Raw genomic sequence first — 17,931 nt, 5'->3', positions numbered from 1 at the left:
TTAAAGGATGCAGGGAGCAGGGTGGGAGAAAGCGTGATCACGGTAGCTGTGGGAGTCGGTGAGCTTATAATAGATATTGGTTGACAGCCTATCCCCAGAAATGGAGATAGAGAAGTCGAGGAAGGGAAGAGTCGAAGATGGACCATGTGAAGGCGAGGGAAGGGTAGAAATTGGAAGCAAAGTTGATGAAATTTTCCAGTTAGGGGTGAGAGCAGGAAACGGCACCGATATAGTCATTAATGTACCGGAAAACGAGATGAGGGACTGGAACAAGGAATGTTCCATGTCGCCCACAAGAAGGCAGGAATAGCTGGGACCCATTCGGGTTACCATAGCGACACTTTATATTTGAAGGAAGTGAGTGGAGTCAAAGGAGAAGTTGTTCAACGTAAGAACAAATTCAGCCAGTTGGAGAAGGGTGGTGGTGGATGGGGACTGGTTGGACCTCCATTCAAGGAAGAAGCGGAGAGCCCGCAGGCCGTCCTGATAGGGGATGGAGGTGTAGAGGGAATGGACGTTCATGGTGAAAAGGAGACGCATAGGGACATGAGAACTGGAAACTGTTAAAGTGGCGGAGGGCGTCGGAAGAGTCGCGGATGTAGGTCCAAAGAGACTGGACAAGGAGAGAAAAAATAGAGTCGAGATAGGAGGAAATAAGTTCCATGGGGCAAAAACAGGCTGAAACGATGGGTCTCCTGGGGCAGTCCTGTTTGTGGATCTTGGGAAGGAGGTAGAAGTGAGCTGTGCAGGTTTGGAGGACTACGAGGTTGGAGACCGTGGGGGGAAGATCTCCAGAGGAGATGAGGTCACTGACGGTCTGGGAAACTATAGCTTGATGTTCGGCGGTGGGGTCATGGTCCAGGGAGAGGTAGGAGGAGGTGTCGGAGAGTTGGCGTTCAGCCTCTGCAAGGTAGAGGTCTGATCGACACACAACTACAGCGCCGCCCTTGTCAGCAGGTTTAATGACAATGTCAGGGTTGGACCTGAGAGAACAGAGTGCTGCAAGTTCAGAGGGAGGTAGGTTAGAGTGAGTGAGGGGAGTAGAGAAATTGAGATGGCCGATGTTCACAATGAAAAGATCAAGAGAGGATAAGAGGCTAGAGGGAGTGGTCCAGGTGGAACGAGAATTCTAAAGATGGGAGATGCCATGAGGGGGGAAGACACCTGGCCAAAGAAGTGGGCGCGGAGGCAAAGGCCAAGGAAGAAGAGCTCACCATCATGTCGAGCTCGAAATTCATTGAGGTGAGGGCGTAAGGGGATGAAGCTAAGGCTTTTGCTGAGGACTGATCATTCAGGGTCAGAGAGGGGAAGGTCAGAGGGGATAGTGAAAACACGACAAAGGGTGAGATTGGAGGGAGGGATGGGGTCAGAGGAAAGTGAAGGGGAAGAAGGATCAGGAGGAATTCAGACTGTTAAGATTAGTGCACACTTTGGGTACGCTCCACTTGCCTAGTGCCCCAGGTGAAAAGCGCCCAGGTGAAAAGGTGAAATTATCCCTTGTATATCAGGCTATAAACTTAAGAATCGTGTTTATTAAGAAATGAAATTACCAGAAGCAAGAGTAAATACAACAAATTTCATGAGATTACAAAACTTTACTTAAATCCACAGTCCCTATTCCAAAACAATAAAATGTCTCAAAGTACTTCTCTATGTAATGACACAAACCTTCGACCAGCGTTCACAATGCAAAGTTTATACACAAAATTGAATATCCATAGAATGTTCCCACTACAGTATGGTAACCTTGGGTACTATAGCCTAGTGGGTATGGAACTGGACTAATAATCACGAGAGGTTGTGAGCTCAAATCTCACCATGGCAATTTGTGAAATTGAATTCAGTAAAGCTGGTCATTTGTAGGTTGGCATCAGATAAAATAATCATGAAATCTGCTGGATTGTTTTAAAAACCCAACCGGTTTACTAATGTCCTTCATGGAAGGTAATCTACCACACCTACATGTGACATGAGTTCCACACAGCATGGCTGACTCTTAATGTCCTCAAAGCAACTAGGGATGGGCAATAAATGCAGCCTTGCCAGCACATCCCAATAAAAAATATAGCCCCAGTTTATCAAAAAGTAGAAATTCATTAAAAAGCCTAGATACAGAACATACCGTTACACCTGCTCATTGGTTTGAAATCTGGATGGAGACAAACAAATATTAAAAATGTATCTTTCATAATTGGATATAGCTGCCACTCACATCTGCATCAGGCTAGCCTTCCAGGAACTAGTTTCCAGTCATCCTTCCCTCTTTAAAACAAGGCCACAACATGGGACATGACGATGTGTTAATTGTTTTCTGATAATACATCATGTTTCGAAGGGATACTCTCTTTGCAAGCACCAGCTCAGCAAACTCTTTTTAAACATAAGACGTAAGAGCATAAGAAATAGAAGCAGGAGTAGGCTATGCGGCCCCTCGAGCCAGCTCTGCCATTCAACAAGATCATGGCTGATCTTTGACCTCAACTGCACTTTCTCACCCGATCCCCATATTTCTTGATTCCCTGAAATTCCAAAAATCTATCGATCTCAGCCTTGAATATACTCAACAACTGTGCATCCACAGCCCTCTGGGGTAGAAAATTCCAAAGATTCACAACCTTCTGAGTGAAGAAGTTCCTCCTCATCTCAGTCTTAAATGGCCAACGCCTTATCCTGAGACCATGCCCCCTAGTTCTAGATTCTCCAGCCAGGGGAAACATCCTCTCAGCATCTACCCCATAAAGCCCTCTTAGAATCTTATATTTTTCAATGAGATCACCTCTCATTCTTCTAAACTCCAGAGAGTATAGGCCCATTCTACTCAAATCTCTGAACATAGGCCAACCCTCTCATCCCAGGAATCAATCTAGTGATCTTTCGTCACACTGCTTCTAAGGCACATATATATCCTTCCTTAGATAAGGAGACCAAAACTGTACACAGTACTTCAGGTGTGATCTCACTAAGGCCTTATATAATTGTAGCAAAACTGGGGACAGGAAAGACTATGCGTCACTTTTATCCCAATCATTAAACATAAATGATATAATGGACATATTTCAATCTAATTCATATTGTTGTATTGTACTTTTTTAAACAAAAACGAAGACCAAAAATGTTTTTCAGATACTTTTCTATTGAATGATGCTCCTTAATAGTGCTCGGAGATATTTTTCTTTACTCGAGAGGTGCTATAGAGTACTAAGTTGTTGCTAAACAGGCTGTATTGTGTTGCAACAGTTTGCTGTTATCTAACATAACCAAAGCCAAAAGTTCCACTGTACTTCCTGTGGTAAGGACAATATTTTGGCACAGGTTCAAGATACATGATTTCTGTGCCCATAAACTAGAAAAAATTAACACCTTTCTTTGAATTTACTGTGCAACAATGCGTTACAAGTATCACATCAAAATGAAAACCAAGCTGATCCAAACTTAACCAATTCTTGTTCATTTTCAGTTCCCCATCTGTTCTTATTTGATAAAGTCTTAGCATATACAGAAAAGAAACAAGTCTCTACTTTTGCATGCACAATGCCAATGTTTCACACTTCATGATAACATCATCCACATAGGGAGGGGGGAAAATTTATTCTGTGCATGCACAGGCATTCTGTTGTCCCTACCGTAATCAGACTATGAAAAATATGTGGATCTTTATGTGGAAAGTGTTACATTTATTTTAAAATTGATGCCCGATAGTTGTGTAATTCCTGGCAGTCTACTGACAGGCATGCATTTGATCCAGGGCTGGAAAATTCTGTTTGCCAACTTACTGAGTAGGGGAAGAGAGTGAGAGTGAAGTTGGAACAGAAGAAGTTTAAGTAAATCTCAGATGATCTGAAAAACAAAGTAATTTGTCAGCTTGCAAGGGACATCAGTGAGTTTGTCCTCCCAACTTCATTCCCTCTTTTTTAAAATCTGTTTACCTGCTGTCTTTCGATGGTTTTATACTGGTTTTGTGCTGGGTTTGCACCACCAACTCTTGATATGCACACAGCAGGTAACAACCTGAAAGTAAGTTTGCAGAATTTGCAAAGACTGGCCACAAGAAAGACCATTGTTTATGGACCAGGTCTTCCTTGCAGCTGGCTTTAACAAATCCAGCAAGTTTACTTTGGGCATGTTGCCAATTGCACAAGGCCCATCCGCTGGTAGCACCAGCATGTCATAAAACCAATATAAAGGCAGCTTTTGATTCCTTGTAACTTCCTTCTGGTTGAAGTTCAAGTAACAGCTCTTGGCAAGGAATAAAACACTTTAACAACGGTATGAGATTTTGGGGGAAGGGTTAATATATTCTTTGGTTGTCTAGTAGTGGATCTGCACTAAATACCCAGTGGCGAAGTTGTCAAAGTTACCTGGGCTAGTGGCAATATGAGTATATAGGGTGTAACTGGCAGCATTGGACTTCACAAAGAACTTAAATTTGAACTTTCAAAGCTGAAGTTTGAAAAATCCAAACACGTATGCCTGAATAAATATGTGAGAATTCACAGGAGAATTATTTAAAGCTGAATTTGTCTTAAATTTCTGCTTCTGGAGTCAGCCTCAACTCTGACAGCAGTACCGCAAAATAAGGGACATGGCACAAGTCTTGCGCAACATAGGTTTGGATGAAGAAGGCCCTTTGGCCCCTTTGGTCTCATCCATCCAGAATACCAACACGACCCTCTTCCTATTACAACATCTGGCTGTTTCTCAACTGAATCCTGTGTCATAGCCTCAACCCTTCCTGGCAACCCTTCCAGCTGTTGAACAACATATGAGTCAAGTTATACTCCTGGCTTGAGTCCTAAAATTGCCCTTGACAATTCTGAATCTGTGTCCTCTCCTCTTGCTACATTGGTGGACCTGTTCCGGAATTGCTGTATCCTGTTCGAGGGTTGGCTTTCCCATGGCACCAGAGAGAAGCTTAAAGAGATACTGCCATGGACATTGGGAGCCAAATGCCGCCATTTTGTTGTGACCATTGGCAGGCTGAATACTCATACAACTCAGTAATACAGTAACTCGGGAGACTTACAGCAGCAATCAAAGTTGTTTCAGTGAGGCTGCCATTGCTCTTAATATAAATGAGGCCAAATTGGAGCACCAGCAGCCCCCTCAGATAATGAAGCATTCCGTGCCCGCATGCAGCAAGACCTGGACAACATCCAGGCTTGGGCTGATAAGTGGCAACTAACATTCGCGCCAGACAAGTGCCAGGCAATGACCATCTCCAACAAGAGAGAGTCTAACCAACTCCCCTTGACATTCAACGGCAATCGCCGAAACCCCCACCATCAACATCCTGGGGATCACCATTGACCAGAAATTCAACTGGACCAGCCATATAAATATTGTGGCTACAAGAGCAGGTCAGAGGTTGGGTATTCTTCGGCGAGTGACTCACCTCCTGACTCCCCAAAGCCTTTCCACCATCTAGAAGGCACAAGTCAGGAGTGTGATGGAATACTCTCCACTTGCCTGGATAAGTGCAGCTCCTACAACACTCAAGAAGCTCGACACCAATGGGAGAAGCTCAATACGACATAAGTCATTCATAAAATGAATAGTTGTCTCAAAAAGTTTCCAATATGCTAAGAGCTAATCCTTTGCTAAATATCAGCTGTGGCCTGGTTGGTAACACTCTTGCCTCTTAGTCAAGAAGGTTGTGGGATCAAGTCCCACTCCAGAGCACAAAATCTAGGCTGATACTTCAGTGCAATAATGAGGGAGTGCAGTGCTGTCTTTTGGATGAGACATTAAACTAAGACCCTGTTTACCCTGTCAGGTCGATGTAAACGATCCCATGATGCTATTTCAAAGAAGAGCAGGGGAGTTCTCCTTGGTGTCCTAACCAATATTTAGCCCTTAACCAACATCACTAAAAACAGATTATCTGATCATTATCACATTGTTATTTATGTTTCTGACATCATAACAGTGACTACACTTCAAAAGTATTTGATTGGCTGTAAAAGCGCTTTGGGACGTCCTGAGGTTGTGAAAGGAGCTATATAAATGCAAGTCGTTCTTTCTTTTCATTATACGCACAACACTGGCAGATTGGAATGTCAATTGGTGCTTGAATTTGCATTCACAAGCATACAACATGGAAGGAGTATTTAAACCACAGAACAGGTTAGGAGAGTTTTACATTGTAAAGCAATCATCATAAATAGTTATGAATGTGGAACTTAGTTTAGATTACTGCAACAGGAAATATTACTGCAGGCAATGCCCCAGGACTCAATGCTCCTAATTGTTATTCACTTATTGTACAGAGCCTACAAAATACAAAGTACTACCAAAACCTCTTTATCTCTCAGCAGTACAGAGGAGATTCTAAACCAGCTTATTAATCTTCATTACTGTCAACTCTAAAATTCTCTTTTACAGACTGTGATGATTAGGTATTATGCAGATGTGCACCTCTGGGTATTTTGCATCACCATGAAGTAAAGGAATTAGAAAGTCATAATCTATTAGGATGAGAGCCAGGATTCTGTAAGTGAGAGAGGGTTTAAGCTTCACACACATGTACAAAGATGGAGTATTTTATTTCCCAACTTAGGTAGTTTTTTTCTGAACTTTCAATCTTTAAGTGTCCTGTATCTTAATTCCTGTGCTTTATCATGAAATTCTTTAGATCGATTTGAAGGGAAAACAATGCTGGTCAACGATGCAAGAAAAAAAAATTGAATATGGTTAGTTTAAAACAAACCTGCTTCGCAGTTTGTGATGTTAACAGCTGTTTGAAATGTTGCAATATTTGCTTCCTTTTTCCTTAAAACTACCTTGTAATAATTCAATTATATACGGTTATTTCTTGAAGCATGGGGGGTAATTTTAATTTTCGGTGATGATGTTAAATGGATGATATCGAATTGGCCGGCCATTATACTCCCTAACCGATTTTCCCTTCAATGGGAAGGAAAACACTGCATGGTGTATAATGGGCAGCAAATTCGATATTGCCTATTTTTCACCATCATCCACAGTTAAAATTATACTTTGCCTGCAGCACTGCAAACAGAAATCTGCAGCAGATAGTCACTGAACAAAATTAGCATTAAAACAACTTTGAGGTGGTAAAAGAACATAGCCATCATGTACTGAGGCAGACTAATTCACTAGAAACCCTCTCCAGTTTGATCATATTGGTTGTAGGAGTACATTCCTGCTCAAATAGATGCTATCTACTGCCATAATAATCTTATAGATTTTAATGTTATCTTGAATTACATATAAAACAAATTGTAGTGGCAGATGCAATGTTATTGCTTACTGATTAGTTAGTTAAATGCCCAAGAAGGTGACAATGATGTTTAAAGGGAAATGGTTAGATGGTTGATGTTCCAATAATGTAAATCCTTTGAAATATCTATTCATTGTTTAGTTTCTGGGGGCCAGATTGATAGATTGGGATGTTGTTTTGATATGTCTGAAGTTATTACATCAAAAAACATAACCATAAATTTATTGTCACACTGAATACAAGCAAAATTCTGGGAGATGAGAATGGTAATGAGTTAGAACATTTTCCTTTCATCTCTGGGACCACATTGAGATCGCTAACAGCTTAAATGACACATGGAAATTACGTGCAAATCGCATGATGCAATAATATGTCAATGCATCCTGTATTTGCAAATGAATGAAAAGGGTTTGCCCAAACATTTGCATTACAAATTCAGGTCTGCAGTAGATACCTTCTCGGATTCAGCGGCATCAGTCGCTCCCGTTGGCAGTCGTAATGCTTTACTTATAAGGAGGTGGACTCACACTGCCCTATAACTACTTGCACGATTATGTAATCCTGGGGTGTGGCCTGAGCAGGGTATTTATATCTTTCGGATGTGTACTTCTTCAATCTCCCGGAAGGTGAACTGGGCAAATACTTGGCGAGACAAGTCGAGATTAGAATCATAGAATCGTAGTAAGGTTACAGCACGGAAGGAGGCCTTTCGGCCCATCGAGTCCGCACCAGCTCTATGCAAGAACAATCCAGCTAGTCCCACTCTCCCGCCTATCCCCGTAGTCCTGCAAAATAGAATCATTACGCTGCTTTATTGTACAGCATGTGAACACACAGAGTGCCAGCTGTAAACAGGACTTACTTATTTCACTCAGCTTCACTTCATTCCCATACATAAAGAAAATAATGAACTCACCGTGCTATTCCATATTGTTGGACTGTCTTACTCGTATTTTCAGAATTATCTCACTTTCTGAAAATATGAGTAAACAAAAGAAACTGAACCCCCTACATTTTGGCTTTAAGCCTAGGAAAGAACTTCCTTTCCCTGCAGTCTGCTGTTTTTTTTTCAAGTCAGCCGAACTCCAGTGTCACCTCAGTCAAACCGACAATCCCATGCCCAAGAGCAGAATCCACCAGCCTAACTTGGCAATGATCCCTGCAGAGTTTAAATGAATGGAGATGTCCCAGTAGCAATAAGTGTTATTGATTACTAAACATATTAAGCTACCTTTCAATGTCTGCAGCACATTGGTTCAGACACCCCATCTAAATCCTAATCTATGTTCCACCAGCCTACTATTCTCTGAGAGCTAAGTTCAGATCATTAGTAGTATTTTTAACATATATTACACCAAAGTCCCCAATGGCAGCATAGTCAGCAATCTCAAAAGGTGCAATGTGTTACATAAGGATGGTACACTTTTAAGGAGCATTACCTGGGAGTGAAAGAGCAAACTGATTTGATTAGGATAATGAAGGAACGTCCCAATGTTTATTTACACCATAAATGTGCAATCTAAACGAATATGTTCACGATTTTGCTGTACAAGTTGACCAGAGCAATTCTTTCCCCATTATGGCTCAAGTTATGAAATGTTTAGGCAGTCACCAAATCTTCGAAATGAATGAACAAATAAAATCAACAAGGCCCTTTTTGAGCATCACCTTGTCCAGGATAACTTGCAGACAAGTGTGGATATGCTCTCCACATTCTTTCTCAAGCCTCTGCCTAAATTCATTTATTTCTATTTTCTTCATTCCCCAATTTTTTGCTATCCCTTCTTTAAGATTCTGACACTTGCTGATGTACAATTCAGTGGAAGAAGACAACCACCCAATATCTCACCCAAGCGGCCTTGTGAATCTAGACATTGATATCAACAGCTATTGTAATGTGAAGCGCATCACAGCAGAGCCCATTCCTTCCCTTGACTGTCCTGCACACGTGTGCTTTCCAGCAGAAATCACTGGATATCTGTCAGGAGTGTGAACCATGGCTCATTTTTGCCTCACTAGCCCAGGGGCGCTAAGGCCAACTGATACCCTGGCTGAGATCAGCTAATCAACCTGGGATCATACTTGGGAGCTTCTGATTCACATGACTTAGTTACCCACTAAGCCGTCAGGGTGGATATTCATGTGCTACAGGTTTATTCCCCCCCCACCTGCGCCCACCCCCGTACACAGTTAGCATTTCTGACCTTGCAAAAAGCAAAAAAAAAAATTAAATTATGGTGGTATTTGGTGGGTTAAGTATATAGAGATCACACAACTATAGTACACACCGGGGAAAAGAAGAAAAACACAGACAATTCACTAGAGCCGCATCTGGCACTAAATGGCTTGTGCATGATTCCTGAACACGTGTGCTGTAAATTGAGTGAATTATATGCCCATTACAGCAGAGTATTTGATACTGAAAAGTAGCTAAGCTGTGTTTATAATACAGGGGTCTGCATTCACTTGTCTATCGATTTAAATAACAATAATTGGCAGAATAGTGGCATACATCACTCACATATCATACAAGAACATATACCAGTGTCAGCTTTTATGTGTGCACTGTGGTTATCTCCTTTCCTTCCTGATGTTACTTTTTTAATGCAGAATAATGAATCACGATTTAAGGTTGAATCAGAAAACTAATGACGCATAGCAATATTTCAACACTGATTAGACTATGATTAATGTCGTCTGGTATTTGAGACGAGAAAGGCTTCTCATAGAGAAGGAAATGCTCTGTGCAGAAATACTTTTCATTGTAAGACAGTGATGCACAGCTGAGTTCTGGTCATTGCCTATCTGATAGTGCAGCTTGAAAATGGGTATTAACTTATTTAAGAAGAGACTAGCTAAATATCTGATTTGAAATGGGACAGGTGCTTAAGAGATGTGTATAGACTGTTACCCATTTATTGTAAAGGGTTGCTTCTGATGAGAAGCTGTCCTGTAAACAAAACGATGGTACTACTGTCAGAGGGAACAAAACTCCCCTTAAGATGTGTGTGGGGGGAGGAATGGGTTCTGGGTTGGCTCCAACTCTGGATTCAATCAGTGACATTTAGGTTGGGTCTGCCATTTTAGTTTTGGGAATGGGCTTTCTGAACCCTTAGGTCACGCACAAAGAGGCTGGCCTGCACAAACCTTCTCCAGACACCAGGGGAGGTCCTGGTTAGATTGTCAAAGTGCGCATACCTGAGATTCACCCAGTTGCTTTAAAGCAGTTCTGTAATAAATGTGGTATAAGATGATTGAACATTCCATGGGATGCGATAAAGTAACAAATCAATAAGTAATGCCTCTGTTAAAATAGTGGACAGAGGATTATCATGCAGCACATTATGTGTTTACCCACTAATATCATTAGCAGCAATTTTTGTGTTGCTGGGACATTAGGGGAATGTTGTCTGAAGGACATCAGGCCAGAGTTGACATGTAAAATGCATGAATATTCTGGAGTTTAACTTAATTGCCTCTGGGTTTAAAGAGTATTTATGCATAACTCCTCTTCAGGTGATTAAATGTGTGAGGCCGAATCCATGATTGGGTACATTGTATGCGACTTGTGGAAAGAGCAGTCTTAATGGCCAAATTGCTGTTTACTGATTCCATTCTTTGCGTTATCATATTTATAGTGGTATGGCAGATATTCAAGGTTAAGTAACAGTACAGGTACATTATTTTATGAATTATCAATCCAAGGCAAGATCTTTCTCAAAGGGTTAACAATAAGAGTTTGATAAAGTCCTCTAGGGTAGGCAAAGAAAAAGAAGATTATTTTATATGATGAGATATGAAGAATAACTAGAGACAATAATGTTGTAATAATAAATGGCTTCAATGAACCCAATATCAATTGGAAATGTCCTAATGGAAGTGTGGTAACAGAATCAGGAGTAGCAATGTGGTTCAAAGTAACCTGTCGATAAACTGTGTCATGGACCCTCGCTAGTGCTAACGTATCTAGACTCGCTTCTTACAGATAATCAAGAGAACATCAATAATATAGAAGCGATGGAACCTCTGGGGCCTAGTGACTACAATATGATTATATTTGAGATCACCATTCATTTAGCACCACGAGGGCCAATGCAAAAATATGATTTTAAAACGGTCAACTCTAATTGGACAAACTGAAATAATATTAAGTGGGAGGTATAACCGAAAGATATCTCAGTTAAGGAAAAATGTAAAACTTTCAAACTATATTAATTGTGCAGGCTAGGTATATACCCAAGAAAATGGGCTTGAGCTAAATAGGCATTCGGCAGAATTGATGAATAAGAAATTAAAATAGAAATAAGAAAAAAAAATCAATGCAAAGTTTACAGGGAAAAGGGAGGGTGAAGAACTTTAGGTGTATCAAAAAATGCAAAAGCATGTCAAAAGCTGTAAAAAAAAAAGGGTGCAAAAAGGGCCCTAGAGATGAATATGTTGATGGATGTTAAGTACAATAGAAAGACATTTTCCCAGTGTATTATAACAGTATAAGAGCAGTTAGAGAGAAAGCTACAATTCAAAAGGTTAAAGTGATGATGAAATTAAAGATCAAGAGAAAAATAGAAGTGAAATACTTGAGAATTGTTTTCTTGAACAATTTATTAGAGGAAAATATTAACCTTCTATCCTATCATTGTAACGGTGAATATCCTGGCGGATTTTGGAATGAGTGTTGGTTAAATGGACTGAAAATCGATAATTCCCTTTGGCCAGACAGCATGCATTCTAAGGTGCTGAAGGAGAGACTAGGGAGAAAAGAATTATTGGATACTGGAAATTTCCTGCTGAATTGGAAACAAGTAAACATAATACCTATATTTGAAATTGTAGACCAAGCCAATTGTAAGTGTATTAGCCTAATAGCAATAGTAGCTAAAATAATGGAAACCATTCTAAGGAGTAGGCTGGAGGAACACCATTTTAGCAATAATTTAACAAGAAACAGTCAGCATTTATTACATTCCAACCTGGCAAACCATCTTGACTTCTTTTCATACTTCACAAATATTATATTCTTTATTTGATCTTTTAGAAAGCTTTTGAAAAAGTTGCACACAAGAGACTTCTTCATAGGCTAAAAGCCAAGATAGGACACAGGACTGGATAAGAAGTTAGTTATAAACTAGGATACAAGGAGTACCGATGAAAGGTATAATGTCAAACTGGGGCAAATGTTGAGTGAAGTATCATAGCTAAGAGGCTTGTAGGGGGTGAAATTGGTCTTCGACAGTAGCACAAAATGAGCAATAGCGAATCGCCAGCTTGTTTTACAGTAAATTTTTGACTTCAATGGAAAATGGGCTGCCGATTCACTCGCACCCAGTTTGCATTACCCCTGAAGACTAATTTCAACTCCATAGCTTCTAACCTAAATAAATGACCTGGCTGCTGAAACCAATTGCATGCTTATTGAATTTGCACTAAAATAGGCAGAGCATCAAAAGCAGAGGATGCAATTAACAATTCACGAAGCATTTACATTAGTTATATAATTGGGCAGGCACATTTGGCATACTACCAAATGCAAATCCTTGCATAGTGAACAAAAGTGTGCAACAAGAGTGTACAATAAATAGTGCAGCATTAGCATAGAAGTAATAGTTGACTCAGCTATTTCAATGTTGAGACAATGTGGCAAAGCAATTAAAAATTTAAACCGAAAGTTGGTACAATGGCCATTACAGTAGACTACAAGTCTACATCATTTATAATGCTGTATGATGCACCAATAGGATACAGGATAAAAATTATCCTAAATATAGAGGTGAACTATGAGGAAAGATTAGACAAACTTAAGCTTCAGAGTCCAGAGGGGGGAAAAGAGGGACCTTTCATCTTAAGAGGTCCTAAATGATATAGAGCCCAGAATTTTAAGTCAATGTAAGCCAGGTTAGTGAGATCAGGCGACATTAACTCAAATGTCAGGAAAGTGAATAATCTCCAAGAAATACATTTGGAGCATTTAACATGTAGTTGAATGCTAGGCTGGGAAAGTTAGAGCACTGAAGGGATGACCGCTGATGGGCTGAATGGCCTTTTTCTTGTCTTGGCTGTTTTTATATGTTCTCACAAAATAAGAATAATATTTTGTTTACATCAAATTTATTGCTACATATAAGTCGTGCATCTAACTGTTGCTCAAGATAAAGAATCACTGGATTGGGGGTAATATTCTGGCATGGGTGGAGGATTGGTTATCTAACAGGAAGCAGAGAGTTGGGATAAATGGTTCATTCTCGGACTGGCAACCAGTAGCCAGTGGTGTTCCGCAGGGGTCGGTGCTGGGTCCCCAACTCTTTACAATCTATATTAACGATTTGGAGGAGAGGACAGAGTGTAACATATCAAAGTTTGCAGATGATACAAAGATGGGAGGGAAAGTAGAGAGTGAGGAGGACATAAAAAACCTACAAGGGGATATAGACAGGCTGGGTGAGTGGGCGGAGATTTGGCAGATGCAATACAATATTGGAAAATGTGAGGTTATGCACTTTGGCAGGAAAAATCAGAGAGCAAGTTATTATCTTAATGGCGAGAAACTGGAAAGTACTGCAGTACAAAGGGATCTGGGGGTCCTAGTGCAAGAAAATCAAAAGGTTAGTATGCAGGTGCAGCAGGTGATCAAGAAGGCCAACGGAATGTTGGCTTTTATTGCTAGGGGGATAGAATATAAAACAGGGAGGTATTGCTGCAGTTATATAAGGTATTGGTGAGACCGCACCTGGAATACTGCATACAGTTTTGGTCTCCATACTTAAGAAAAGACATACTTGCTCTCGAGGCAGTACAAAGAAGGTTCACTCGGTTAATCCCAGGGATGAGGGGGCGGACATATGAGGAGAGGTTGAGTAGATTGGGACTCTACTCATTGGAGCTCAGAAGAATGAGAGGCGATCTTATTGAAACATATAAGATTGTGAAGGGGCTTGATCGGGTGGATGCGGTAAGGATGTTCCCAAGAATGGGTGAAACTAGAACGAGGGGGCATAATCTTAGAATAAGGGGCTGCTCTTTCAAAACTGAGATGAGGAGAAACTTCTTCACTCAGAGGGTAGTAGGTCTGTGGAATTTGCTGCCCCAGGAAGCTGTGGAAGCTACATCATTAAATAAATTTAAAACAGAAATAGACAGTTTCCTAGAAGTAAAGGGAATTAGGGGTTACGGGGAGTGGGCAGGAAATTGGACATGAATTTAGATTTGAGGTTAGGATCAGATCAGCCATGATCTTATTGAATGGCGGAGCAGGCTCGAGGGGCCGATTGGCCTACTCCTGCTCCTATTTCTTATGTTCTTATGTAATGTGTAATTGTCACATCTCAAAGTGTCATAAATATAAAAGAGAAAGAAAGGTAGTCATTTCATGCTGCTTTCTTCTGATCTGGAACCATAATTCTACTAGTGCCTGTTAATCTGAAAACTTTCTTGTTAGCAGTAATTAATCTCTAACTGACCTCAGAATTCATAGCAGTTAGACTTTGTGGCCTTAAAGGAATAGGTCAATTAAACACAACTGCTTTAACAGCAGAATAATACATTGTGCAAAGTATAACACTGCTGCTGTTATAAAACAGCATATCTGACTTACCACAAACTCTGTAAGCTTGCCACCAATTCTATCTCCCTTCCTCACCCATGTCTTTGTCACCTCCAGACTGGATTATTCCAATGCTCTTCTGACTGGCCTTCCATCCTCCACCCTCCATAAACTTCAGCACATTCAAAGCTCTGCTGCCCGTATCTGATCCCATCCTAAGTCCCACTCACCCATCACCCATGTGCTCAAATCACTTCCAGACCTCGCCCTCCCGATCTCTGTAACCTTGTCCAGGCCTAAAGCCCTTCGAGAACCCTACGTTCCTCCAACTCTGGCATCTTGTGGATTCCTAAATCCTGTTGCCCCACAATTGGTGGCCGTGCCTTCAGCCGTCTTGGCCCTAAGCTGTGAAATTCCCTCCCTAAAACTCTCCACCTCCCTTTAACACCCTCCTTAAAACCCACATCTTTGACCAAGCTTTTAGTCAATCCTTCTAATATCCCCTTCTCTGGCTCGGTGTCGATTTCGTCTGATTACACTCCTATGAAGCGCCTTGGAAAAATTTTTTCCACATTAAAGGTGCCATAGAAATGCAAGTAGTTGTACCATCAGCAAAATGATAACGCATCTGCTAGTATTCACAATAAGTTTAAATGACGGCTAGGTTTCATAGAAGGCAGAGATAAAGAGATGTTGCTGCTTTGATGTATATGCATTGATGTATTCTGGTCGCTATGTCCTGACATTACATCAAAGACAAGTCAGCATAGATATTAACATGTCCCCAGAAAAGGGGTATGGAAACTGCTATGCTATGTGTGCAATGATGCACGAAATAGGCAAGAGATTATAATCACTGCCTGTAGGAAATTAAGTTAAGCTATCCTGGACATCATTCAAACTAATAACCACTTTAGGCAGAGTTAAAATCAACATGCTGGTATCAGCTGAATAGATTTAGTCAAAACTGGGTCCATAATGGCTTTGGGATGTGATGTATAGCTGCCAATATTACTGTTGTGCTGGGACTAGTATCAATCTGCCCAAAAGTACAGGTCAGGGTTGACAACCCTCCAGAATTATCCTGGAGTCTCCAGGAATTAAAGATTAAACTCCTGGACAGTGCTGCGAGCAACCCGGGAGAAAAATAAACGGGAATTTTAAAAAGTGTGTGTTTTTAAAATTTTCTTTGAACACTTTTGTTTACTAGTTATAAAAATATTGCTGATGGGGTAAAAAAGGCTGTTTGATTGGGTGGGACGGGGTGGTTGGAGGTGGGAGGCCAAATGATAAAACCTCCAACCAGAGTTGGCAAACCGAGTATCGGTCCAACTGATACATTTTAGGCACTTTTAAATTTAGAAAGTTAGTGGTGATATGTGGAATCTCACACCATCAAGACACTACTTTCTAGTGTAAATCCATTTACATCTAGAGATCCATATTTTTGTGGATGCTGCAAATTGCCATCTAATTTTTTTTGGTCATATTTTTGACGGATCAACATCATCACTAAATATAAACCAGGCAGTCCCACTTATTGAAATATAAGTGAGTGTTCAACCTAATCTGTTGTTTATTCAACGAATGGTTAACGTGGAAATAAGAGGTGCGGATTTAGCGAAATCGATGCGTGGAGATGACTAGAGGAAGAGTCCAACTTAAACAAGCCCCAGTATAAAGATGGCTTTACGTTAAAACTAACAAATATTAAAAGTCTTACAATTTCACACTTACATTTTGTTACGAGATCTGAAGGGAAATTAACCCAAAAATTCAACATTACAAGGGCACGTAAAACATGGAACGTAAATACATGAAAAACGTGTCTCCGCTGAACAATCTCTAGTGAAAACCATCAAAACATTGAAAAGTTTTTCGCTCCCTTTGGAGAACTTGGTCCATGATCGAGCCACAAGTGTACAGAGGAGAACCAAACACATCTCAGTGTTGATTGGAATTTTGCTAACCCTGTGAACGACCAGCTTGCCCGAGAAATTGGTATTTTTACGATTTCTCCACATTTTTGTTTTCGAGTGTGCCCCCTAGTGGGATGTGCAATTTTAATATCCGGTGTCGAACGCACATCGATCATAAGGTTTCACAACAACTACTGAAGTCCGACTGTCACAGGACAACTTAAAAAGAGGGAGAAACGGCTGTAAAGCATCTTAATCCGTAACTCCACCCTCATAAATTTTGACAGCTTCCTTTTGTCACTCTTGAGTGTTCATACTTTTAATAATGATTCTCCATTCATTGCCCAATATCCCCAAAATATCAGTTTCCAACTAATGTATCAGAATTTCCGGACCGTTTAACCGATTTTCCTTGTGTGTGTGTGTTGGGAAGAGGGTGGGGTGTGAAATGTACCTGAATGATGCCAATCTTGATTTATTCCACAAACATAACGAAACCAGATCGAAAGACAAACTAACGCAAACCATCCCTCTGAACTCTCCTAATTAAATTAAATTGCACTCATATTTCCTGTGAACAACATATGTCACATCTGGCTGGCTTGAAATTTCAAACAATTCTACGGTTCCCCTTCGTTTTGCAACGTTTAACGAGATTGAACTTCGAGTGAGGCAATGACAAGGGAACAGGGAAAAAAACAGTTTTATAGAGTCAGCAAGGTTCTCGGTTATTTTGCCAGCCTTACCTCTAAAATCTCCACGTAACTTGCAGGGAACCATCCCCTGACCCCATCTTTTTCTCCTTCCCACCATCCACCATTCAGCACCTGTAAAACCTTGATGATCTCTCCAGCCTCGAACTTCAGCCCTTGCTGGTGTTGGTCCCCGGTAAACGCGTACAAAGTTTTGCACAGTACTCCGGCCATAGCAGATTCCTCGGCTTCTTTGAGCAGTAAAATCTCGACTGGTGAAAGGCTGAAGTCGTTTTCTGCCTTTCCCACCCCCCCCACTTTCCTCCCCTGGTCTGCCCTGTTGGATCTGATGCTACAGACGGGACTCCCTCATTGTTTGTTCCAACTCACGATATGACTCAGTGCTTAGATCATGACGAAACTGGACGGATAAGATTCACAGAGAGAGAGAGAGAAAATGTGCAGCCGTTCTGATGTTTTCTCGCTCTGTGTTTCAGCGCCCAGCTGCTTGGCTTGTGGCTGAAGACTTGCAGTTCTGGATGG

General features: G+C 40.9%; 1 protein-coding gene across 2 annotated transcripts in view; it reads right to left on the bottom strand.

Annotated features, from left to right (window-relative positions):
- Positions 1-17,931, bottom strand: part of gas7b (growth arrest-specific 7b) — a 367,980-nt gene that overhangs the window by 349,518 nt on the left and 531 nt on the right. Inside the window, exon 1 of one of the 2 annotated variants that reach the window (XM_068004338.1) lies at positions 17,443-17,903. The exons of the other annotated variant lie outside the window; for it this stretch is intronic. Within the exon in view, the coding sequence (XP_067860439.1) occupies positions 17,443-17,622 (180 nt within the window). The 5' untranslated portion in view covers positions 17,623-17,903. Of the gene's footprint in view, positions 1-17,442; positions 17,904-17,931 lie in introns of those variants that run through there. 2 annotated transcript variants of the gene reach the window in all.

The sequence above is a fragment of the Heptranchias perlo genome, chromosome 23, assembly GCF_035084215.1.
Source record: "Heptranchias perlo isolate sHepPer1 chromosome 23, sHepPer1.hap1, whole genome shotgun sequence".
Classification (NCBI taxonomy): domain Eukaryota; kingdom Metazoa; phylum Chordata; class Chondrichthyes; order Hexanchiformes; family Hexanchidae; genus Heptranchias; species Heptranchias perlo.
The sequence above is the reverse complement of the archived record's forward strand: the minus strand, read 5'-3'. Positions and strand labels throughout refer to the sequence as shown.